Raw genomic sequence first — 21,496 nt, 5'->3', positions numbered from 1 at the left:
ACTTATATATAGAAAATTCTAAGGAATACATTTTTTAAAAACCTAGAGCTAATAAGTTCAGCAAAGTTCACAATACAAAATCAATATACAATATAATATTGTAAGGCAATTATCCTTCAATTAAAAAATAAAATTTTAAAACAAAGGTCAATATACAAGAATCAATTGTACTTCTATACACAAGCAACAGCAATCTGAAAATTTAAGAAAATTCCATTTATAACAGCATCAAAAAGAATAAAAATTTAACAAAAGTTCAGAACATACTCTGAAAAAACAAAATATTGTAAGAAATTAAAGATCTAAAGAAGTGAAAACAAAACCCTGAGATTAACTGTCCAAATAAATGGCTTTAAGACATAATTTTAGGTCAAGTCATCTTCAATTCTGTGGTCTTGAGTTCTGGAGTCAGTGGGTTTGAAAGCCACTCTGCCACTTATTAGGGCTTCCCAAGTGTCCCAGTAGTAAAGAATCTGCCTGCCAATATAGGAGATGGAAGAGATGTGAGTTCCATCCCTGGGTCAGGAAGATCCCCTGGAGTAGAAAATGACAACTACAGCAGTGTTCTTGCCTAGAAAACTCCATGGACAGAGGAGCCTGGCGGGCAACAGTCCACAGGGTGGCAAAGCGTGGGACATGACTGAGCACTGCCACTTAAAACCTTATTTTCCAGTGGACAAGTCAAGTAATTCTAGCCTTGGCTTACTCTTCTGTCAAATTGGATAATAATAATATCTATCTCATGGGGTTGTGAGAATTAAATGAATAAGTATTTGTAAAGCACTTAGAAAAGTCCTCACACAGAAAATGCTCAATAAATGTTAGCTACCATTTTTTTATATAAAGCTATGGGATGTAGGTGTACTTTATTATCTTTAATACGGTGATAAGGTAAAACGTGCAAGAAAAAGATGCCTAGGCGTTACAAAAATCTTTTCTTTTTTCTGACGTGACAAAAATCTTAAAACTAATTCGGCAGTTTTTAAGCCACATAGGGCACGGGCTAGGACAAGAGGATATAGCAATGAACAAGATGCCATCCTAGTAGGAGAGACCGTAAGCAAATACATCTTGTCGGGGTGATAACTGGGATGAAGAACTAAGCAATATAAGAGGATAGGATAGAGACTTGATGCGACAGCAGTGGAGGTGCAGGGGGATGTTTTGCATAGGGCGATTAAGAAGTTGTCTCTGAGGAAGTGACGTTTCTGCACAGACCTGAATGATGTGAGAAAAAGAACACAAAAAAATCAGGGGGCATTCCAGCTTTCTCGACTGAGAGTCCGGGAAACCAGCGGAACGCAGATGCGCGAGGGCCGGGAGCCGGACGAGCCCGGCCACAGAGGACTGTACGGCACCGGGGGAGCGGTTTGGCGGGGACGCAGGGCCGCTCAGAGGCCGCCGCGATGCTCCCCTCCTTGCAGGAATCGCTGGATGGGGATGAAAAGGAGCTAGAGAGCAGCGAAGAGGGCGGCTCCGCCGAGGAGCGGAGACTCGACCCGCCGCCCAGCAGCCACTACTGTCTCTACGGCTACCGCGGAAGCAGGTGCAGCGCCCGGCCGCCCTGGTGGCCCCGCCCCGGCCCCGCCGCCCACTCCGGGTTCCGCAGCTTGGCGGCTCCCAAACGTAGTCTTCTCCCCTCCCAGCCAAGGTCTCAGGCCTTCGGGGCCCTCCTCGCCTCAAGCCACGCTTCCCGGCCCCCAGTCCTGGGCTTTTGCGCCTGGTCCTCCCACGCCTCAGCGCTGTGTCCTTGACGTCTTCTCAGCCCCTTCCTGTCACCTCTGCCTTTTGTTTAGCGCGGAGCCTCGCACGCTCAATAAAGGCAGTCCCCACCCCCCCCGTCCTTCCTGTCATTGTCTCCCCGCTTTCCTCCGTCCCCACCCCCCTTCCCTACCCGCACCTCCCTTCCCTATCCCCACCTTCTGGTTACCGTCTGTCCTTGCTGCCTCTTTTCCCTCCTCCCAAGCCGACTTCCTGGGGCTCTTTTGGCCCGGTAAAGTCTGGTTTTGTTTTTGTTTGGGCTGCTTGTGGGATCTTGGTTCCCCCCGCAGTGGAAGTGCCGAGTCCTCTGTGGACCGCCCGGGAATTCCCTGTAAAGTGTGTATTTAAGAGAAAATGTCCTTGACGTTTCTGGATATTTAATTTAGGCTTTCCTCTACTCCTTAAGTGGCCTGGAGGAGAGAAGGGGCTCCTGTCAGCGCTCCCTTTGTGGGTTTTCCCTGTCATTGAAGCTAGGCGGAGGAGGACGGGGTTCAAGCATTTCTACCTTGCAGCAGTTTTAGTGGTCTGTTTGTCCCCTTCCTTGCTTGCTGGGGGAGGGAGGGCATACTCCGCTTGACTTAGAGCCCATAGTTCATAACCGAATTGGTTTTGTGGCGAGCAGATTGGCACAGCAGCGAGCGGACAGCGATGATGGAAGCCCAGGTGGCACAAATGCAGAAACTCCCTCTGGTGATGATTTCAGGTAAAAACAGCTTGGCCTTAAGCCGCGTCTGTGCTTTTCTAAGGGCATCTCTGGTATGCAGATGTCAGTGGGTACTTTATCTGCCCTCAGCTTTCCCTGAATGAAACCATCAAGCCCCCTTTACCCCTAGGAACCTCATCTTATCTTCCTTTATTCATTTATTCAAGGCTGGGACAGAGCCACATACCCTGGTGATTAGCACCATGTTGATCAGCCAGACAGTTGTTCTGAGCTTCTTGATTGGAACTCCAGTAAATATTCAGTATCATATGAGTATCAAAAAATTTAAAATCCTCCTCTCCCTACCCACCCCCCTTGAATACCCTTTCATAGCTCTGCTGCTGCATACTGCAATGTAAACTCCAAGCCAGCAGTGATTGCTGTCTCTTGTTCATTGATGTCTCCGTGCCTAGAACCTTGAGTGATAGGTACTTGGCATAGGGTCGATGTTTAATATATATTTACTAAGGGAAGGAATGAATGAACCTCAACACTTGATGCAAAGTAGGGTATAGTACAAAAATATTATGTTCACTGAGAGGCTGGATGATGGATGATTTAATAAATTTTTCAAGTGCTGTAACGGTATTGTGGTTATAGATACATACATATATATTTTGTAAATCTGCATTTTTTAGAGATATGTAATGAGAAGTTTAGGGATAAAATAATATGATGCCTAGAACTTGCTTCAAAATAAGTCTGGGACTTAAGAGAACAAACTTAAGTTTCGCCAGAGGGGAAGGATTGGGGGAAGGGATAATTAGGGAGTTTGGGATGGACATGTAATCACTGCTATATTTAAAATGTTTAAGCGACAAGGACCTACTGTAGACCACATGGAACTCTGCTTAATGTTATGTGGCAGCCTGGACAGGAGGGGAGTTTGGGGGAGAATGGATACATGTGTGTGTTTCGCTGAGTCCCTTTGCTGTTCACCTGAAGCTATCACATCGTTGTTTGTTAATCGGCTATACCCCAATACAAAGTCAAAAGTTTAAAAACAAAAAAGTCCAAAATAAGTCTGGGAGGTGGAGGGTATGGACAACATGGGAGTAGAGATGAAAACAAAATTTTTTATAATTTTTATTGGAATATAATCGACTTACAATGTTGTGTTAGTTTCACGTGTACAGCGAAGTGACTCAGTTATGCATATACGTACATCCACTCTGTTTTAGAGTCTTTTCCCATATAGGCCATTACAGAGTATTGAGTTTCCAGTGCTGTACGTAGGTCCTCGTTAGTTATCTATTTTATATATAGTAGAGTGTATATGTCAATCCCAGTCTCCCAGTTTATCCCTTCCTTCCCCCATAAGCTGATAATTGTCAAAACTGGGTGGTAGGTACATGTACGTTCGTTATATTAGTCTTTCTACTTTTCAGTGTTTGAAATTTTCCTTAATATGGAACCAAAGATGTGAGGGATATTGGGTTCATATTCTCTGTTGGGAAGTTTGGTGATGGAAAATCTTCTTACATATTCGAATTATAGTTTCTGTTTATAGTCTAATCTCAACCAAACTGAAATGTGTGTGTTTAGGTCATAAGTAATCACTGAGCTGGTGTGTTTATTCATGGGCAGTGGTAGTTGGAGGTTTGAGGAAAGAAAAGGAGGCATGAAATAGTAGAATATGTGGGTGGACCAGGAGATGGCATGAGAGCTGGGCAGCGGTCAGGGCCCACTGGTGGCTGGTGGTCATTGATTTCAAATGAGACTAGCCCCTGTGGTGGTGGGGTTTTGTCCACCCACATTCAGCTGCATAGGTGCAGGTACAGACTAGGTAGAGAACTGGACTAACCAGGGCTGAAGGTTTGCTAAGCAAATACCAGGAGGCGAAAACAGAGGTTGAATGTGAATGTATGCGGGGTGGTGATCGTAATGACTGGCCGTGAAATTTAAGCTGGGTAAGGAGAAGGGAGGTGAGGATGAGAAACTTGAAGTTACTGTGAAAAAGATGTAAGGTCAGTGGGTTTGGGGGGCGGTCCCAGTGGAGCCATAATACTAAAGAGAATATGCTAGAAAGGTAGGACTACTTTAAACAGATGAGGCAGATCATACTTGGTGACATACATCCCTAGAAGCCTCACCAACAGGAGTCAAGTAGAAAGCTCTGCCGAGTCCTTAGTGAGAGCTTTTAGCAATGTCCTGTCTAACTTACGGGGTATAAATGCAGAGTCCGCTGCTAAGGAACGTGTATCTTTCATTTGTCAAGCCTCTCCTTGGTGGATACTAATCTACCATCTGAACTGGAGCCAGAGCTACGCAGTTTCATTGCGAAGCGTCTTTCTAAGGGAGCAGTCTTTGAAGGGCTGGGTAATGTTGCAGCTGTAGAGCTGAGGTAAGTGTAAAATATGCTGTGTCCTGAGATTTTATTTCTGAGCTAAATATGGGAAGTGATGAGAAACTCCAAAAGATCAACTCTGGCTAGACCTGCGAAGTTCATCTTTGTTTCCTGGCAGCTGAGCCCTGGGCAACACACACACACACACACACACACACACAGACACACACACACACAGACACACACAGACACACACACACACACTCACACACTCACACACACTCACACACTCACACACACTCACACACACACACACACACACACTCACTTTTGAGGAATGGATTAACTAAATGGCAGAGACCCTTCCTCCACACACACACTCACTCACACACACACACTTTTGAGGAATGGGATTAACTGAATGGCAGAGACCCTTCCTCCACACACACACACACACACACACCACAGTTTTGAGGAATGGGATTAACTGAACGCAGAGACCCTTCCTCCTAAGGGTACATATTTAGTCTTGTACTTGGGAGAAATGAGCTCATTACCAAAACTGAAATTGTACACTGTAAGTTGTAAAGGGCTTTCACAAGCTTCAGTGCCATTCTCTTTACAAAGGGGTGATAAAGCACATACTCTTACTTCCTATTTCAGATGAGGAAAAAAACTCAGAGAAGTTAAGGTCCTAAGGCCAGTCACATTGATGGAATTCAGGCTTAAATATAGGTGTCCTTGGTTGAATTCCAGCCATCTTTCCACTACACCCCTTGATTGTAGTTCACTTCAGACCATGATATTGGCATCAAGTCCCTTCAGGAGTATGAAGCCACAACCCAAAGGTAAGACCACAGGGTCAACACTTCACATCTTCCTGGAGCTTCAGTGATTCTTGTATGTTTATGGGAGGGAAAACACGGATAAACCATGTCAACATGGGTAAGCTATGAACAAGAGTGGAATTTGTATGAGTTTTTCACATAAGACAGAAGAATTCAAAGAAATTCTGTGTTTATTAGGTGCTACTTTAGCTAAAGCCCAGTATGATGCATGTTCACTTTCGTCTGTTGTTATCAGTAAACCAAGGAGAAGTCTGGGAAGCTCTGAATTCCAGAGCAGTCTAATGATATTGCCAGATCAGGATGACCAGGCTCAGAGAAGCCTACAAAACTACATGCATGAGTTATCAAAAGTATGCATTTTAGCTTTTTCTTTCTTTCCTAGAATTCCAGGTTACCGAGTCGGTTGTTACTACTGCCTTTTCCAACAAGAAAAACTGCTTCCCCAAACAGCATCAACGGACTCTGAGCAGAAGTCTTCAGAATATGTGGTCTGTTTTTTAGGAGGGTCTGAAAAAGGACTTGAGCTATATCCTTTCTTTGGTCTCTGAGGATAGCAGGAAGGAAATGCTGGCAGGCAAGTGAAGGGTTATTACTACCAACCTCTGAAAAGCCTTTCTACCTCTTATGCATTAACTTCAATTTCATATCTTCATGGGACCAGTTTGTCTTCACTTGTTTTATCATGAATTTATTTATTTTTGGCCACTCGGCTTGTGTGATCTTGGTTCCCCAACCAGGGATTGAAACTGAGCCCTCAGGTGTTGAGAGCATGGAGTACTAACACTGGTCTGCCAAGAAATTCCCATATCATTGCTTGTTTTAACCAACAGATATTTAAGAGATTTTCCTATTATCCATTGAAAGATAAAACCCTGTCTGGATTCATCCTTTATCATTTCCTTAAGAACATACTTTCAGGCTTGAATTGGACAAATACATTCAAGGGCTGAAAAATAACATGAACTGTGAGGTAAGACAATTGCATTAATATTTTTAAAGACCCAAATGACTAACATTATGTGACTACTGTTCTTATCAAATCATCCAAGTGGGCACAGACACTTAAATTCGGAAAATGTGCTACTTTGTGGGCTAGTAGGAAAGTGCTTGTTAAGAGGAGCAAGGGACACAGTCCTCTAAGTTTCACAAAACTGCTTGTGATGTTTTGTATCTATGAAAAATTCAATCCATTAAATTCAAAGACATACGGTAACATGCCAAGTGAGGAAGAAGATGCTGCTTTCCTGATTTCTAGACATATAAGATTTATACTCTCTGCAGAACTGATGGCCTATGAAGCTGCTGGCACCAGAGACATGCTGTGCAACGGGATGACTGTCCTTGAACTCAACCTCAAAGATGTTTAGAAACATCCCGTTTTTCATTTATCAATCTTTTGTGAATTAGATACATCTATATCGATTCCTTTATCCATACCTTTTAAATACTGTGCTTTTGGTTCGTGGGAGTTAAGTCATAACTCATAAATTTTCTACCCATTACAGGTGATAATAATCCCTTTTGCTTGTCATGCCTGTGCTCACAAGGCAGTACAGTGGGGAATGATAGCGTTGGAGTGAGCCAGGGATACAAGCGAGTGTAGGGTAGCTGCTCTCCCAGGATGGGGCGCTCCCACCAGTCCCTAGGGAGCAGCAGAGCCAAGGAAGCTGGCTGAGCTCCTGGCAGTGTGTGTCCGACCACACCGGAGTGGGCTTGAGCACTTTGATGTGTTGACCTTTGTCCTTCCCTGTTCACTTTCAAGTGTTAGTGAGCTGTCTGTGTTCCTTCAGTCATTCAACAGGTCCTTTATAAGCTCATCCATGGATGTTTCAGAAACTGTACCAGATGCTTGGGGAGATGAGGATTTTTTTTTCCTCCCCTTAAATGAAAGAAGTTTTATTCATTCATTTTTGGAGATAAGGATTATTAAGAGAGTATCTCCGGGAGTTCACAGCACAGTGGGAGGAGATGGACATGGAAATGCCCTAACTCCTTTCAGTGAAGAAATAGAATAGAACCATATTAAGTCGGTTTCTTCATTTTATATAATGCGTGTCTTAGTGTGTTTTTTTTAAATGCAGTACTGAATTAATCCCCTCTCTGCCTAACAAGCCCAGCAAAGTTATATCACAATTCCTTTTTTTGTTTTTTGGCCGTACCTCTCTGCTTGTGGGATCTTAGTTCCCCAACCAGGGGTTGAATCCAGGTACCTGGCAGTGAAAGGCAGAGTCCTAACCACTGAACTGCCAGGAAATTCGTGCAGTTCCTTTTGTTTTAATTGGTGGCATTAGCTTAAAAAAGAAGGAGGTGTCGGTCCTCATTTCTTTTCACTGTTAAGAGTATCATGAAGAAAATGTCAAATCCATTAAGGTGAAGGCTTAGATCAAAGCAAATCTCACTCTCTCTTAATCTAGGAAAGTGGTGGGGAGAACCACATCCAGTCTTACCTGAGCAGCTGGTTTGCAGATGTTGTTTGCCCCATCCAAAGGGTGGTCCATCTCTTTCAGGAGAAGCTCACCTTTCTGCTACATGCTGTAAGTATTGCCCAAACGAAAGTATTTCCTTCATTGAGGATCACTTTGGCAGAGTTTGGTTTAAAGACATACTTATTTTCTCTGAACATTACTTATTACTTCCACCTGCCCTCTGAATAAGGATACACCACACTCTATTTACACAGATCCAGAAAGTTACACTACAAAGGTAGAGTTACAAATACTATCTTCTAATACAACAAAACATTTTAATCACTTTTTCTTTTTCTTTTTGGCTGTGCCATACGGCTTATAGAAACTCAGTTCCGTAACCAGGGATTGAACCTGGGCCACAGCGGTCAAAGTTTTGAATCCTAATCACTAGACTACCAGGGAATTCTCTAAAATAATTACTTTTTGAAGTGATGTGGGAGAGATGTGATTTCTAAAACAATTTGAAGAGGAAAACAGAAATCCAAAGTAATTTTTAACTGTATAAAAATGTCCAAATAAAATATTCAGTAAAATATCTGGACAGTAGGGAAGGCTTGAGTAAGTGGCCAGGTTTTTCATTTTTCATGTGGTGGGTGGATGCAGCTGAGGCTGGATAGCCCCTCAAGCCCAGGTAGTAAGGCTAGGTTCCTGACCATCAGTGAGCAGCTGAACATCGCTCTGGAGAGCTCCAGGGTGGTGCCCAGCAAACATGGTGTGGTGCGGTGGTTATTGGGGGAGGCGACGTTTAGTCACTAGCTGCTCTACAAGGAAAATTGGCATACGTGTATCAACTGGGTGTTATTTTTCTCTCATAGGCTCTGAGTTATACTCCTGTTGAGGTTAAAGGATCAGATGAAAAAACAAAGAGAGACATTCACAGGTAAAGAACAGTTTTGCAAAGAGAGCACCTTTTCCACAGCCAGTCTGATATTTCTGTTTTTAACTCCCCCCACCACGCAATGCAGAATGAATTTGCTTTCTCCCTCCCATCCTATAATATAGTTTGTGGAAAAAGATTGTGTGTGTGGCAGGTTTCTGAGCGTGGCTAGTCTCCAAGGGCTTATTCACGAAGGCACCATGACATCCTTGTGCATGGCCATGACGGAGGAGCAGCAGAAGGCTGTGATCATCGACTGCAGCAGCTCCCAGCCTCAGTTCCACAATGCAGGTGAGCTGCAACCCTGGGAACAGCCTTGTCAATCACTGTTTTCACACTGACAACAAATGACGCAAAGTTATCCTCCCTGCCCTGTGCAGTTTTACATGTTTATCCCCAAATTGCCAAAAACAATAGCATTTCTAGAAACGTGGAGATCATGACATGCCTAGCAATTCTACTCCTAGGTATATAGAGAAATGCTTATGTACGTACACAAGAAGACAAGTACAAGACGTTCATAAGGGCGCTGTTTGCAGTAGTAAAGAACTGAAAGCAACTCAAGTGTCTGTCAACAGGAGAACTGCTAAGCTGTTATCCTCACACAAGGGAATACTATACAGCTGCGACAACGAGTGAACTCAAGCTATATCTCTCCATATAGCATCCAAACATACTATATAGTGAAAGAGCCATTAAAGAAAAGTACAGTTTTAACATATGCAAATTTTTTTACACTATATAGGGCTTAGAGATAAAGTATGTGGCAAACGTTTAAAGAAAGACATGGGCATGATAATCCTTTCTGATGGGAAAATAGGAGGATGCAACTGGGACGATGCATGTGGCAGTTTCGACCAGTTTGGTACTGCTTAGCCAGGTGGTGAGTTAAGGTTTTTTTAGACCAATATAGAAGTCTTAAATAATTCATTATAAGTGTTTTTATAAATGAGGAAAGAATATTGTGATGTATACAAATATTGAATCTTTGTGCTGTGCACTTGAAACTAATGTTATATGGTTCGATTATACCTCAATTTAAAAAAGAAAAAGGAAGAATAAATGTCTTGTGATTTTACTTTTATTCATTTTTCTAAAATACTTTATAGGGAGCAACCGGTTTTGTGAGGATTGGATGCAGGCTTTTATGAATGGTGCTGAAGGAGGTAACCCTTTTCTTTTTCGACAAGTCCTGGAGAACTTTAAACTAAAGGTAACTAACTGGCTGTGTGCCAAGTGCCACATATAATCTTTGTCATAAAATTTAGTTAGTACCAGTGACCAGGAAACAATCTGCTTCACAGCTATGATGTCTGTTAACTAGAACACTTTCAAAATTATAATCCTCAATTTCCATTTATACCAATAGCATTGAAAGTGCCAGTTTCCCCAAACCCAGACACCACTGGGTATCAAAACTTTTTGTCTTTGCTAGCCTGACAGGTGACAATGGTATATCACTATTTTTATTGGTATATAAAAATTTCAATTTATTTCAACCAAAACAGTCCACCCATTTCTCCTACTCCCTATCTGCTGCCTCTGTACTCTGAATCCATGAGTTGTTTTTTATATATTTATATAAAAATATATATATATTTGGATTCCACATGTAGAAGAGATCATGTGGTATCTGTCTTTCTCTGTAGAACCTGTTTCGCTTAGCATGAAGCCCTTGTTGCAGATCTCATTCTCCTGTTTACTGGCTTCCATTGTGTGTATATACCAGTTTCTTTGTCCATTCACCCATCAGTTGACACTTGGGTTGTTTCCATGTCTTGGCTGTTGTTGGTGATGCTTCAGGGAACATGGTACTGCAGATATCTTTCTGGGTAGGTGCTTCGGTTTTCTTCAGAGAGATGCCCAGAAGGAGCATTGCTGGATGGTATTTTTTTCATTTGGATTATTACCTTAATGTATATTCCCCAAAGTGGGATTACCAAGTCAAGGGTTTGAATGCTTTGGTTTCTATTACAAATTGCCAGCTTGCACTTCAAAAAAAATAGGAACAAATTACAGAATGTTCAGCAATGTGTATGGGTTTTCTATGCAGAACCTAATATAACAGTTTTTAATCAGTCTTATTTATTTTTATTACTTTAATATTGGCACTCCATAGCTATTCAAATCTGTCTTTAATTATTATTCAGGCTGAACATTTTTTCATGTTCATTTACTATTAGCAAATAAACAGAAAGACATTTTGATGGAGCAAATGTATCCACTATGATATAGTGACATTATAAATAGTAAAGGCAATACTAATGAAAGGTATTACCTGTCATTCTTTATATAAACAGTATCTTTATATTTTTTGAATTAGCAAGTAAAGTCCAAGTTTTAACCACAAATTTGCATTATTCTGTGTTTTTGCACTGTAAGCCTTATTCATAATAATTAAAATAATGTTCTAATTTTTGAAAAACAAACAAGAGCTAGAATCTTCAAAAGGCATTCATTTATATTTTTCAGTGGCCTCTGTGTATGTATCATTGCATTTCCAATAAATTGAATTGAATGCTTGCTTATATTTTAGGGACATCAGTCTTATAATTTATGGCATATCTTAGTTGGGAAGCACAAAAAATGTAGTTCCATGCCTAAAGGTTCAGAATTTTGTTGGGGAGGCATGTTGTCACCTTATTTAGGAGATTTGTATTTTTACTTTATGTAAAAGATTTTGTTCTATCAAGGGCAAAGCATATTAGCAATTAAAATATTTTAAATAAAAGGCAAACATTTCATTAACATATTAGTTGAGTTCTCAGCTGGATAGAAGATCTTTTTCAAGCTTCATTATTATCTCACTGAACACATAGTTAATTGGGTAATCTTTTTCTAGGCCATACAAGACACAAATAATTTGAAGAGATTTATCCGGCAGGCAGAAATGAATCATTATGCTCTGTTTAAATGTTACATGTTCCTGAAAAACTGTGGTAGTGGAGATATCCTTTTGAAGATTGTTAAAGTGGAACACGAAGAAATGCCCGAAGCCAAAAGTGTGGTAGCTGTCCTCGAGGAATTTATGAAAGAAGCTCCTGCCCAGAGTTTGTGATGACGTATTTGGAGATGATTGTATTGTAAAGTCATGCAAGCCGTGGTGTTTAAAACTGTGGTAGTTTTATAACGGTCACAGGATTGCTATTTCAGATTATTTGAAAACACATTCTAGATTTTTTTCATTTTGTATCTTCAAGATTAAACCCAATTAGATGTATAAATCTGAGGCACGTCTTCACGGTCATAGATAGATGTATGTTAGAATTGTGAAATTTTTACATTGCTGGTCCTGTAAGTTCTAGCTTCAGGGAATTGTTGCTTAAGACCTTCAGAGGTGATTTTGCGCTTCTCTAAGGAGTTTGCTGCAGTATTTAGCAACTTTCCCTCCCAGAAAAATCATAATACTTCTTTTTCTCAAGGTACTGTTGTTGTTTAGTCGCTTACTCATGTCTGACTCTTTTGTGACCCCCATGGACTGCAACCCGCCAGGCTCCTCTGTCCATGGGATTTCCCAGGCAAGGATACGGAAGTGGGTTGCCATTTCCTTCTCCAGGGGATCTTCTTGACCCAGGGATCAAACCATCGTCTCCTTCGTTGGCAGGCAGATTCTTTACCACTGAGCCACAGGGAATCCCTCAATGTACTATAGCTTCTTTCAAAAAAGTTATTCCTAGTTTTAGGACAGATTAACACCATGCCACCATTTCAAAGACAGATCTCTGCATCCTGTGGGTGCTTGATGGATTTTTTTTTTTTTGATGGATTTTCAATTGATAATGGCATGGATGATGAAGGCAGCTTTCATGTCAATATGCAAATAAATCATGAGTGTGTAAGGAATTAAATGAACTTTAAAAATAGGTGTACTAGCTTCAAGATAAGACATTATCTCTGATGGAAAGCTACTGTAGAAGTGGCCCCAGCACTTTTCTTCATTCTTTTGTTCACAGGTATCTGCCAAGAGCCTATAATTTCTATTTTTATTTTATATGAAAATGCTGGAGTTTTTAAATGGAGTGTTAAAAAAGAAACAAAGTACATCAATTTTACAAGCAAACGTAAAATAAAGAACTTGCACAGAGATTCTTCACATTGATTTTAGTTTTCTGTACATGTGTTACAAGCCTTATATTGTTTTACTCTGAATCAACTGAAAGTGCCCTGCATTAGAGCCATTTATAATTCCCATGGAAGCCAACTGTAGCTACTACACACATATGACTGCAGTTTGTTCTGCATAGCTCTGTAATAAATCCATTTGATAATGATTTTTGTTTGGAAGATCAGAAGTCTAGTTCTCACTGCCCTCAGGATGCTCAGAGGAACAGAAGCCCGTAAAGCTCCTCTCCTAAACTCATCTAAATTCATATTAAGTGCTGAGTTTTAACTTTCAAGATGACTGACAATGGCCTTCTGCTTTCTCTTCTACAGAAACCTAGAGACGTGACTCACTGAGCCATTTCTTTTCTTTAATGGGAAATACAATTCAGGAGCCTCATAAAGGCTTTCATATAGTTTTAAACTTTAATAACTTGGATTGTAGTCAGTGTAGAAAAAAATCCAAGTACCATCTTTTTTATAGCATTCAGAATGACTATGGGAAATTTTATGGCACAACCTTGAATCTGACTTTTTCTAAGGTAGGGTTGCCCACTTGGAAATCAGTTTTTTAAATAAATAACATTAGGGCATCAACATTTTGAGTCTGGAAAATATGTTTTTCATTTTCAAATTCACATATCATTCAAGAGTCCATGTTGTAAATAGCATTTAAAAGCAAATGTATTACCTGCTTCAAGTCATTTATGGATAGAGTCAAGGCATAATTACATATTCTTTATATGTACTTATATATATATTTTTGGTAATGTAGGCTCATGACATCACACAGTTATATACAATACAGTCTTGTTTTAAAAGTGTGTGATAAACTGTATATCACTGCTGTAGACAAGGAAAATAGTGACATGGAGCTGACTGTCTTGTGGACCGTGAGAAGAAACTCAGAGCTTGTGACCAAAAACATGTATTATATTCAAATTTTAATAAGCTAATATATTAACTTTCAAAGTTTTAAAAAGCATTTGTTCAAGTGTGGAATACATTGTGTATTATTTGTGTGCTATACACACAGGAAATGTATGTTTGTCATGGATCAAAAATGGTCTCAATTTACCTGTAATTATATTTATTATAATAATAATAAAACTTAGCTTCTCAGCAACACAGTCATTTTTATTCAGTGAACTCAATTCTCCAGCCTGACTTTTTTTATTAATTCACAACAAGTTTTGGGGGAAATTATACTTGTTTGGCTAAGGAATTTGTTGAAAAAAATCACATCGCCTGCTAGGAGACATCTTTCTGCAGCCTGCAGGAGGCATTAGGCAGAGTATCTGAGCAATTTCCACCACAGAGTTTTATTCATTGTCCAGCACGCTTACACCTAAGTCAATGGCCCAACTCAGTTCTTTTCACTCTCGTTCATTATTAACCATGACAGAATGCCTGTCCTTTACCAGAGGATTACTTACACCAAATGCCAGGAAAGCCTGCAAGCGTCTCAGAAATAAGATTCAGTTACCAGGACTACATTTCTCCTAACCGTGTCTTCTCTGTCATGGAGACCCCACTGGCTTCAATGAAGTCTTTCCACTTGGAGGCCTAAGAAGGCAGCTCCAGTCCTATACCCGCTAAACTTCTTAAATGTGCCTCACAGACTTCATATCACTCTAAGTTGGCGGAAATGCTAGATTTCGGAAGTCAGGGCTGGTGGGGCGGTGATAGAGAGCAGTAATGAATTGATAGCTGTGAGTTTTCTTGTGAACTACCTCTGGGAGGGCCAACAAAGTGGAGATCCTGTTAAGTGAACACCAAGCAAATACACCAAGGTTCATGACTGTGACCAGATGGCCCCAGACCCAGGGCCACAAGACTGGATCTTTAAACAAATGCCCTGACGCTTCTGCAAACTTAAGTGTCCTTAAAGTCCTATACAAACACCCAAGGGCTGAGCACAGGAACAAACTCAAGTGTCCTTAAAGTCCTATACAAACACCCGAGGGCTGAGCACAGGAACTTTGGAACCAGGCCGTCTTGGCTGCGATCCTACTGGCAAGTTACTGAACTCTAAGCCTTCCCTTCATGGGTAGATATGGGTGTACTTATGCCCACTTCAAGTAGCTGTGCAATTAAATAAGACTGAAAGTGCCTCGCCCAGTGCCCTGGCACATAGTAGGTACCCACTAAGTGGTCTGTATAATTACCCTATTATTGGTAGCTTTTAAGTTATAGAGAGAATGAGAAGCTGGTGGAAAGGAGAAAGCAAGAGTGAAGAGCAGAGTGGTAGGAGGCCGGAGGCAGTGCTGGTTCAACGACTGCTGGCTGCCAGGGAGCTTGCCTTTGGGAACCGAGTCCCGGGACCACGGCTGCTGACAGGACTCTGTTCCCCACACTCCAAACAGATCCTAGATCTTGAGCCTGAACCATGCTCTAAAATTTGCTCTGGGATGACTTCTGCCATTCCAGAAAGCATGTAGAAATATTTGCAAATGATACACAAGAAACTGATGTGAAAATGTGATCGGAAACAACTCCCATACCAAGTTTTAACAGGGTAGTTTAATCCTCCACTGAAAGCTGTGAATGGCCGAACTACATACACTGCCATTAGCTTAGAGAAACTGGTGAGGATGGTTTCTCAGGCTTCACCCACTCAAAGCCCACTTGATTATTAAACATACCAAGCACCAGATTACCTTTAACATTTGCTCTCCTCTTATTTTCCCCTTCTGTAAGTGAACTGTCCGTGCTTTCACCCCAAGGATGTTCCTATTCCTTTTTTAGGATCAGGGTGCTGACATCCCCTAGAAAGACCTAGGGACTTGCCGGGTGGTCCAGCGGTTAAGACACCATGCTCCCAATTCAGAGGATATGGGTTCAATCCCTAGTCAGGGAAATAAGATCCCACATGGCAAAAAAGAAGAAAAAGACCTAAAGACTAGGCTATTGGGGTAATGAAGGAAGTATTTAGGATATTCTGAAGAAGACTCATCCAATAATAATAGAATATTAATCTCTCATCGGGGTACAGTGTAAGAGTGGAAGGGGAAGGCCAGGCACCCACCAGAACGGCTGGCACAGAGGTTCATGACCTGAAACCCTAGGTGAGTTTCCTTATTCATAGCCCTTTCCCTCTAAATTATACATAGAATTGTCTGTCTGTGCATTTTTATGGGAAGAAAAATCATAGCTTTCATCAACCACTCAAAAGAACTGTATTCAAGAAAGGTTAACTACCAAGCTGGAAAGACCAGTGCTGAGCACGGATGCCCCATCCATAGGGCATACATCACAGACCCACCCCCACCATCGTCCACCCTCCCTGCCTCCCCAACTCTAACCCAGACCGAGATGAACAGGCTCCAATGCCAGCCCTTCCCGAGTAACCGGTGAAACTGGTGAGAATAACTGTATAACCAATGACTTAAAGAAAAAAAAATCTTTAATGGAATCTGTGCTCAAATAATATGTTACAACAAAAATATACAGAATGTACACGATACAAAAATATTTAGAAACAAACACTGCAGCTTGTGGGTTTTTTTTTTTTCCACCTACTCCAGTCCTGGGAGGGAGAAGACAGGTGTTGGGCTGGGCAGTTTTTTAAGGCAGAGGAATATTGGAGCTTTCCGGCCAGCACTGGGAACGTGAATGATACCAGGAAAGGGTTTTCCACTGCACCTGGGAATCAGCATTATTTGCAAACGAAACTGGACACTGCAGGGAGATCCAGGCTTGGTGAGCACCGACTCCCCTAATCCTCCGGGCAAGAATGGTTCTCATGGAAATTGAGAACCCTGTGAGCTGGCAAAAGCACCTCATCCAAGAGCTTTTCCTAATTAAAAAACTAATGATGAGTGGTGTCACTAAAATGAAATTTCTCCTTGGAAGGTCCGTTTTCCTTTCCCCAGTTTCTGTGATTCCTCTTCCATGTAAGGAGGGGGTGAGTCCGGGGCTGCTGTTTGGGGAACCTTCAGTTTTCAGTGTCTGAAGCCTGTGGATAAAAGGCTGACTGGCTTCCACAGCCTCAAGATTCTCTCCACCTTCTGCTTCTCAGCACCCGATCAGGTGGCCATACTGGATGAGGAGGGAACGTGGGAACAGAGGGGCCTGCCCGGGAGGAAGCCAGACCCCCAAAAGGAAACCTTTCTTACCGGACAGCTGTCTGCTGGCGCTGGGCTGGAGACCTGGGGCATCTGAAGTGACTCCTGCCACCACTGCGAGGTCTTGCTTGGACGCGGTGGTCGGGAGAGGCGGCGGAGGTGGGCGTTGAGCACAACAAAGAACTTCGAGGTTGCTTGTGGACCAGGAGCAGCTGGGGCTGGTGGCGCGGGGCACAGAGGAGTCCTTAGTGCATCCCAGGCCTCACAGCCCAAGACTCCACACCTCCGCCTGATGCAGTCCTTCTCAGTAACAAGCTTCCATCTGAAGCCCTGAAGGAACTGAGTGCTTCCCTGATGGGCTTTCTAGACTCTTGCGGTTCAGTTTTCCCACACCTGAGAGGAAGCCCCCCACTCCAGACCACACCAGATAAAGGCAGAAGTGTCTCCACTTCCTCCAGCACATCCCAGAGCGCTCAGGTGCCAGGAGAGAGGCGATGCCCTGCCTCCCAGTGGGGCACAAGCAGCCTCTGTCGCTCCCAGAAGGGACAGCATCACTCAGGGTTAGCAGGGATGGCAGCCCACAACGGAGCCCCCCCGACCCCCATCCTTGCCCATGTCTTCTCGGCCTCCCTTCCAGCTCAGTCTCCTCTCCTAAGAAGCTCACTCTTCTGACCACACCTGGCCCTCAGGAGGGCAGAGGATGGCTGGCAGGGACAGACTGGCACGGCTCAGCCAGAGACCCGGGCGCATCCCCCCAGGTGTCCTTAGCACAGCGTTGGCACAAGTGCAGTGTGGCCTCGGGAGCCATACGTGGGGACCAGAACAATCCATCGTTGGGCCAAGACAGGGAAGGGCTTGGCGTAGCCCGGGGGTGAGTAGGGGTGTCCCGGGGTAGGAAGACCCTGCCCATTTATGGGTGATCACAGTGGCCCAAGACCCCTGAATAGCTGGCCTGGCTGACTCTGGACCTTAGCAGAGTCAGGGCTCTGACAGGCTTGTGGCAGCCCTGTTCCTGCAGGAACACAGCCCTCTGGGCTGTCAGTGTAGGGAGTTCCCAGGGCAGCATAGAGAGACACAGTTTGTCAAAAGCCATCCTCCCCACACCCTCCCCTCGGGGTGGGCACCAGCTCCTGCAGCAGATCACTGCCTCAGCCCTGTTCTGCCACTTGTTTTGGGGTGGGGGCGCAGATTTGACCATCTCCACGTGCCCTCCCAGCTCTGAGCATCAGAGGGCTGTCCTCCTCGCCTGCAATATTCCCCCAAGCACCCACCAATTCTTCTCCAGGAGCAGTTTCCTGTCTGAATTGGAATCCCTGTGCCCCCCAACTTCCAAAGGATACTTGGCCCCAACATTCCTGCTCCAGCCTTTCCTGCACCCCCAAAGCTCCTTCCCTCCTAAGGGAGACACAACAGAATCTTTTCAGACAGGAACACTCCTCTAGACAGGAGTCAGAGCAGAACGTGGCAAAGGGGAGGGAACCCTCAGCATCCTCAAGGTCCTTGGAGGTGCCAGAGGTCTTCCTCCACAGCAGCAGTCTCCCGCTGGTCAGGGATTCTCAGGGAGGCACCCGGGAGGAATGGGGATGGGGATGGGGTGAGCTTCCTATCTCTCAGTGCCCCCTTCCTCTCAGGTGGCCTGCCCCACAACCCCCATCCTGTGCCTGCACAGGTTTCCTCTGCAGCCTCCAGCGGGCCTCACATCGTCTTTCCCATCACACGTGCACCTGCCCACCAAACCACATATGTGCACACACACACACACACACACACACACACATGTACACATGTACCAGAACATTGGCTCTGTAAGCAGAGGACAGGCACACTGGGGGCTGTGGGCAGCGGAAGGGGAGGAAAAGACCCTAAACAAAAGGGGATGGCTGTCCCAACACTGGTGTGAGACGTCAGCACCCGGGAGAAGTCTGAAGCTGATACCTTTCCCTTCCCGCTGGCGCTGGGGGTGTGAGGAGGGGAGTGAAAGTGAAAGTCGCTCAGTCCTGTTCGATTCTTTGTGATTCCATGGACAGAGGAGCCTGGTGGGCTACAGTCTTGCCTGATGGGCAAGAACACTGGAGTGGGTAGCCATTCCCTTCTCCAGGGGATCTTCCCGACCCAGGGATCAAACCTGGGTCTCCCGCACGGCAGGCAGATTCTTTATCATCCGAGCTATTGGGGAAGCCCTGAGAAAAGTTACTGCCTCCCTCATCAGGTTCCTCTCACATGTACCCCGAGGGCAAGGGAGGGGGAAGGGGGGCCCTGGAGCTGTAGGATCTCCCTCTGCTCTCTCCAGGCCTGAAAGAGAGCCCCACTGGTGGGCACCCCAGTGCCCAGCGACAGGCATGGGAGGGCATCTTGGGTATCCCCAGCCCAGACCAAACTTGACCATCCTCCATCACCAGGCCCCCTTCCAATCCAGAGCTCCATACCCAACAGCTATGGAGGGAACACGTCCTGGCCCATAGCGACCTCTGGGCTAGACAGGGCCTGCCTGGCTACTACAGCCGCAGGTCTTCCTTACACTCTTAGGTACCTCTGAGCGGTGGATGAAGGAGAAGGCTGCTGCCCAGCCTGTGTCCCTGAACACATGGGACACGCCCAGCCCGAGGGGACAGCCACTCTCACCTCACCCCAGGCCTTTGCCCTGGCCCAAGGTCCTCAGAACTACAGAAGCCACATCCAATTCCTCCAACAGGTGCCTTCAGAAAAAGGCCTCCACTGTCTGTTCACATCTGAACACAAATGTTACAGCAGCCCAGCATCTCTCGTCCTCTCCTCTCTGGCCTCACTGAGCTGGTGATGAGAAAAAGAATACAGCTGCTACAGACTGATGCTGCTTCTTCCTCCTCTCCCAGACCAACGTTCTTCAGGCCTTTAGGGGGGCGGCGGCAGCTTCAAGTCCAGCAGGGTGTAGGCAAAGATGTTCCAGAAGACAGCGAACAGCACAAAAACGGTGTACATGGCCACGAAAATCCACCAGAGTGACTGGTCTTGCAGCCTCTGCTCGTAGTTCCTCAGGACCACCACCCCGAGGGTGATGCCCACAGCCACACCACCCAAGTGCGCCACGAAGCTCGGGTGAGGACAGGGAGGGTAAGCCGACGGGTGGAACCGCAGCCACACGGCCCGTCCAAACTCCATGCTCACTGCAAGGGGAGGAAGCACAGACAGGTCACCGGAGGGCACGGGGCGGGAGCTGAACGAGAGGTCTTGCACTCCAGCCAGCCACGCAGTCATCCAGCCACTAATTCTTTCACTACCCAACAGGCCAAGCACTGTTTGCTGTGCACACTGGAAATATAATCATGAAGACAGCAAACACTACTGTTCTCTCAGGGCTTACAGAATCTGGCGATCAACCAGCATATAATTACATAGTAAGATCATCCGGTAAAAGGCCAGAATACTGGAGTGGGTAGCCTTTCCCTTCTCCAGCGGATCTTCCCAACCCAGGCATCTAACTGGGGTCTCCTACACTGCAGGCGGATGCTCTACCAACTGAGCTATCAGGGAAGCCCAAAAGAAATCCTATGGGAAGAAAAAAAAAATAGGTGATTTAAAGTCAAGGTTGTGTTTCAAGAAGGGGATTCTTTAGTTTGGAGAATCAGGCCAAATCTTCCTAAAGAGGGACATTTGAATATCAAGAGAAGACCCAGAACCTCCCTGGTGGTCCAGTGGTTAAAACTTCATCTTTCAAGGCAGGGAGTTAAGGGCCCACAGCTCTCGTGGCCAAAAATTCAAAAACACAAAATACTGTAACAAATTCAATAAAGACTTTAGAAATAGTCCATATCATGAAAAAAATCTTAAAAAGAGAGAGAAGACCTTAAGGCCAAGGGGACATCTCTGTGCAGAAGCCCAAAGGGCATGCACCCCTGCAGTCATGAGTCCTGGAGGCTCACCCTCCCCACCTGTATACAGTCTCAGACTCTACATCCCAGGCTACACTGCTGGGACATCAACAAGAGTCTCAGTATGTGCGAGCCCTTTACAGTTTACTAGGCGTGTTCATGTACTAGCTCTAAACCCTGGAGAACCCTCAGAACTGGTGCTTCTGTGGTTGAAAGGAAGCGATGAAGGGAGAGAAGGGCCAAGAAGGAACGGAAATAAATAATCTCAACAAAGTGTTAGAATGTAATCTTAGAGTCTAAAATGCCCCCATCCCGCTCTTCAATCCATCCTTCTTGTGCAAACTCGGCTTGGCCAATTCAACAGGGACGTTCTCTCTTGAAGGGGTAAGTGCCATTTTATTACCTATCACCCAAAGAACCCTGTTAGGTTACCATTTAATTAACCAGGGTGCCTCTCTCCACCCTAACCACACCAGAGATGCCAGCACCTCCAAGGATGTTCATCCCCAGGGGAATTGCCTAAGCTTCCAGGCCTG

General features: G+C 44.4%; 2 protein-coding genes and 1 long non-coding RNA gene across 3 annotated transcripts in view; 1 reads left to right on the top strand and 2 right to left on the bottom strand.

Moving 5' to 3' along the window:
* The first annotated feature begins 1,229 nt into the window (after window positions 1-1,229).
* CUNH17orf75 (chromosome unknown C17orf75 homolog) lies at window positions 1,230-14,179 on the top strand. Its single transcript, XM_040244014.1, has 10 exons — window positions 1,230-1,546; window positions 2,384-2,464; window positions 4,683-4,808; window positions 5,982-6,125; window positions 6,512-6,569; window positions 8,014-8,133; window positions 8,883-8,947; window positions 9,099-9,235; window positions 10,054-10,157; window positions 11,787-14,179. Exons 1-10 carry the CDS (start codon window positions 1,407-1,409, stop codon window positions 12,000-12,002), a joined length of 1,191 nt encoding a protein of 396 aa, XP_040099948.1. The 5' UTR covers window positions 1,230-1,406; the 3' UTR covers window positions 12,003-14,179.
* A 2,254-nt stretch (window positions 14,180-16,433) lies between these two features.
* On the bottom strand, window positions 16,434-19,131 carry LOC120866343. The gene is made up of 2 exons (XR_005721640.1): window positions 17,164-19,131; window positions 16,434-17,003 (listed from the first exon to the last, which is right to left on the bottom strand). It is a non-coding gene; the product is annotated as an uncharacterized LOC120866343 (long non-coding RNA).
* A 92-nt stretch (window positions 19,132-19,223) lies between these two features.
* RHBDL3 (rhomboid like 3) overlaps window positions 19,224-21,496 on the bottom strand; it is a 51,358-nt gene continuing 49,085 nt past the window's right edge. Inside the window, exon 9 of the mRNA XM_040244013.1 lies at window positions 19,224-20,255. Within this exon, the coding sequence (XP_040099947.1) occupies window positions 19,984-20,255 (272 nt within the window). The 3' untranslated portion in view covers window positions 19,224-19,983. The remainder of the gene's footprint in view (window positions 20,256-21,496) is intronic.

The sequence above is a fragment of the Oryx dammah genome, unplaced genomic scaffold, assembly GCF_014754425.2.
Source record: "Oryx dammah isolate SB20612 unplaced genomic scaffold, SCBI_Odam_1.1 HiC_scaffold_8, whole genome shotgun sequence".
NCBI lineage: Eukaryota > Metazoa > Chordata > Mammalia > Artiodactyla > Bovidae > Oryx > Oryx dammah.
This window is presented reverse-complemented; position numbering and strand designations above follow the sequence as displayed.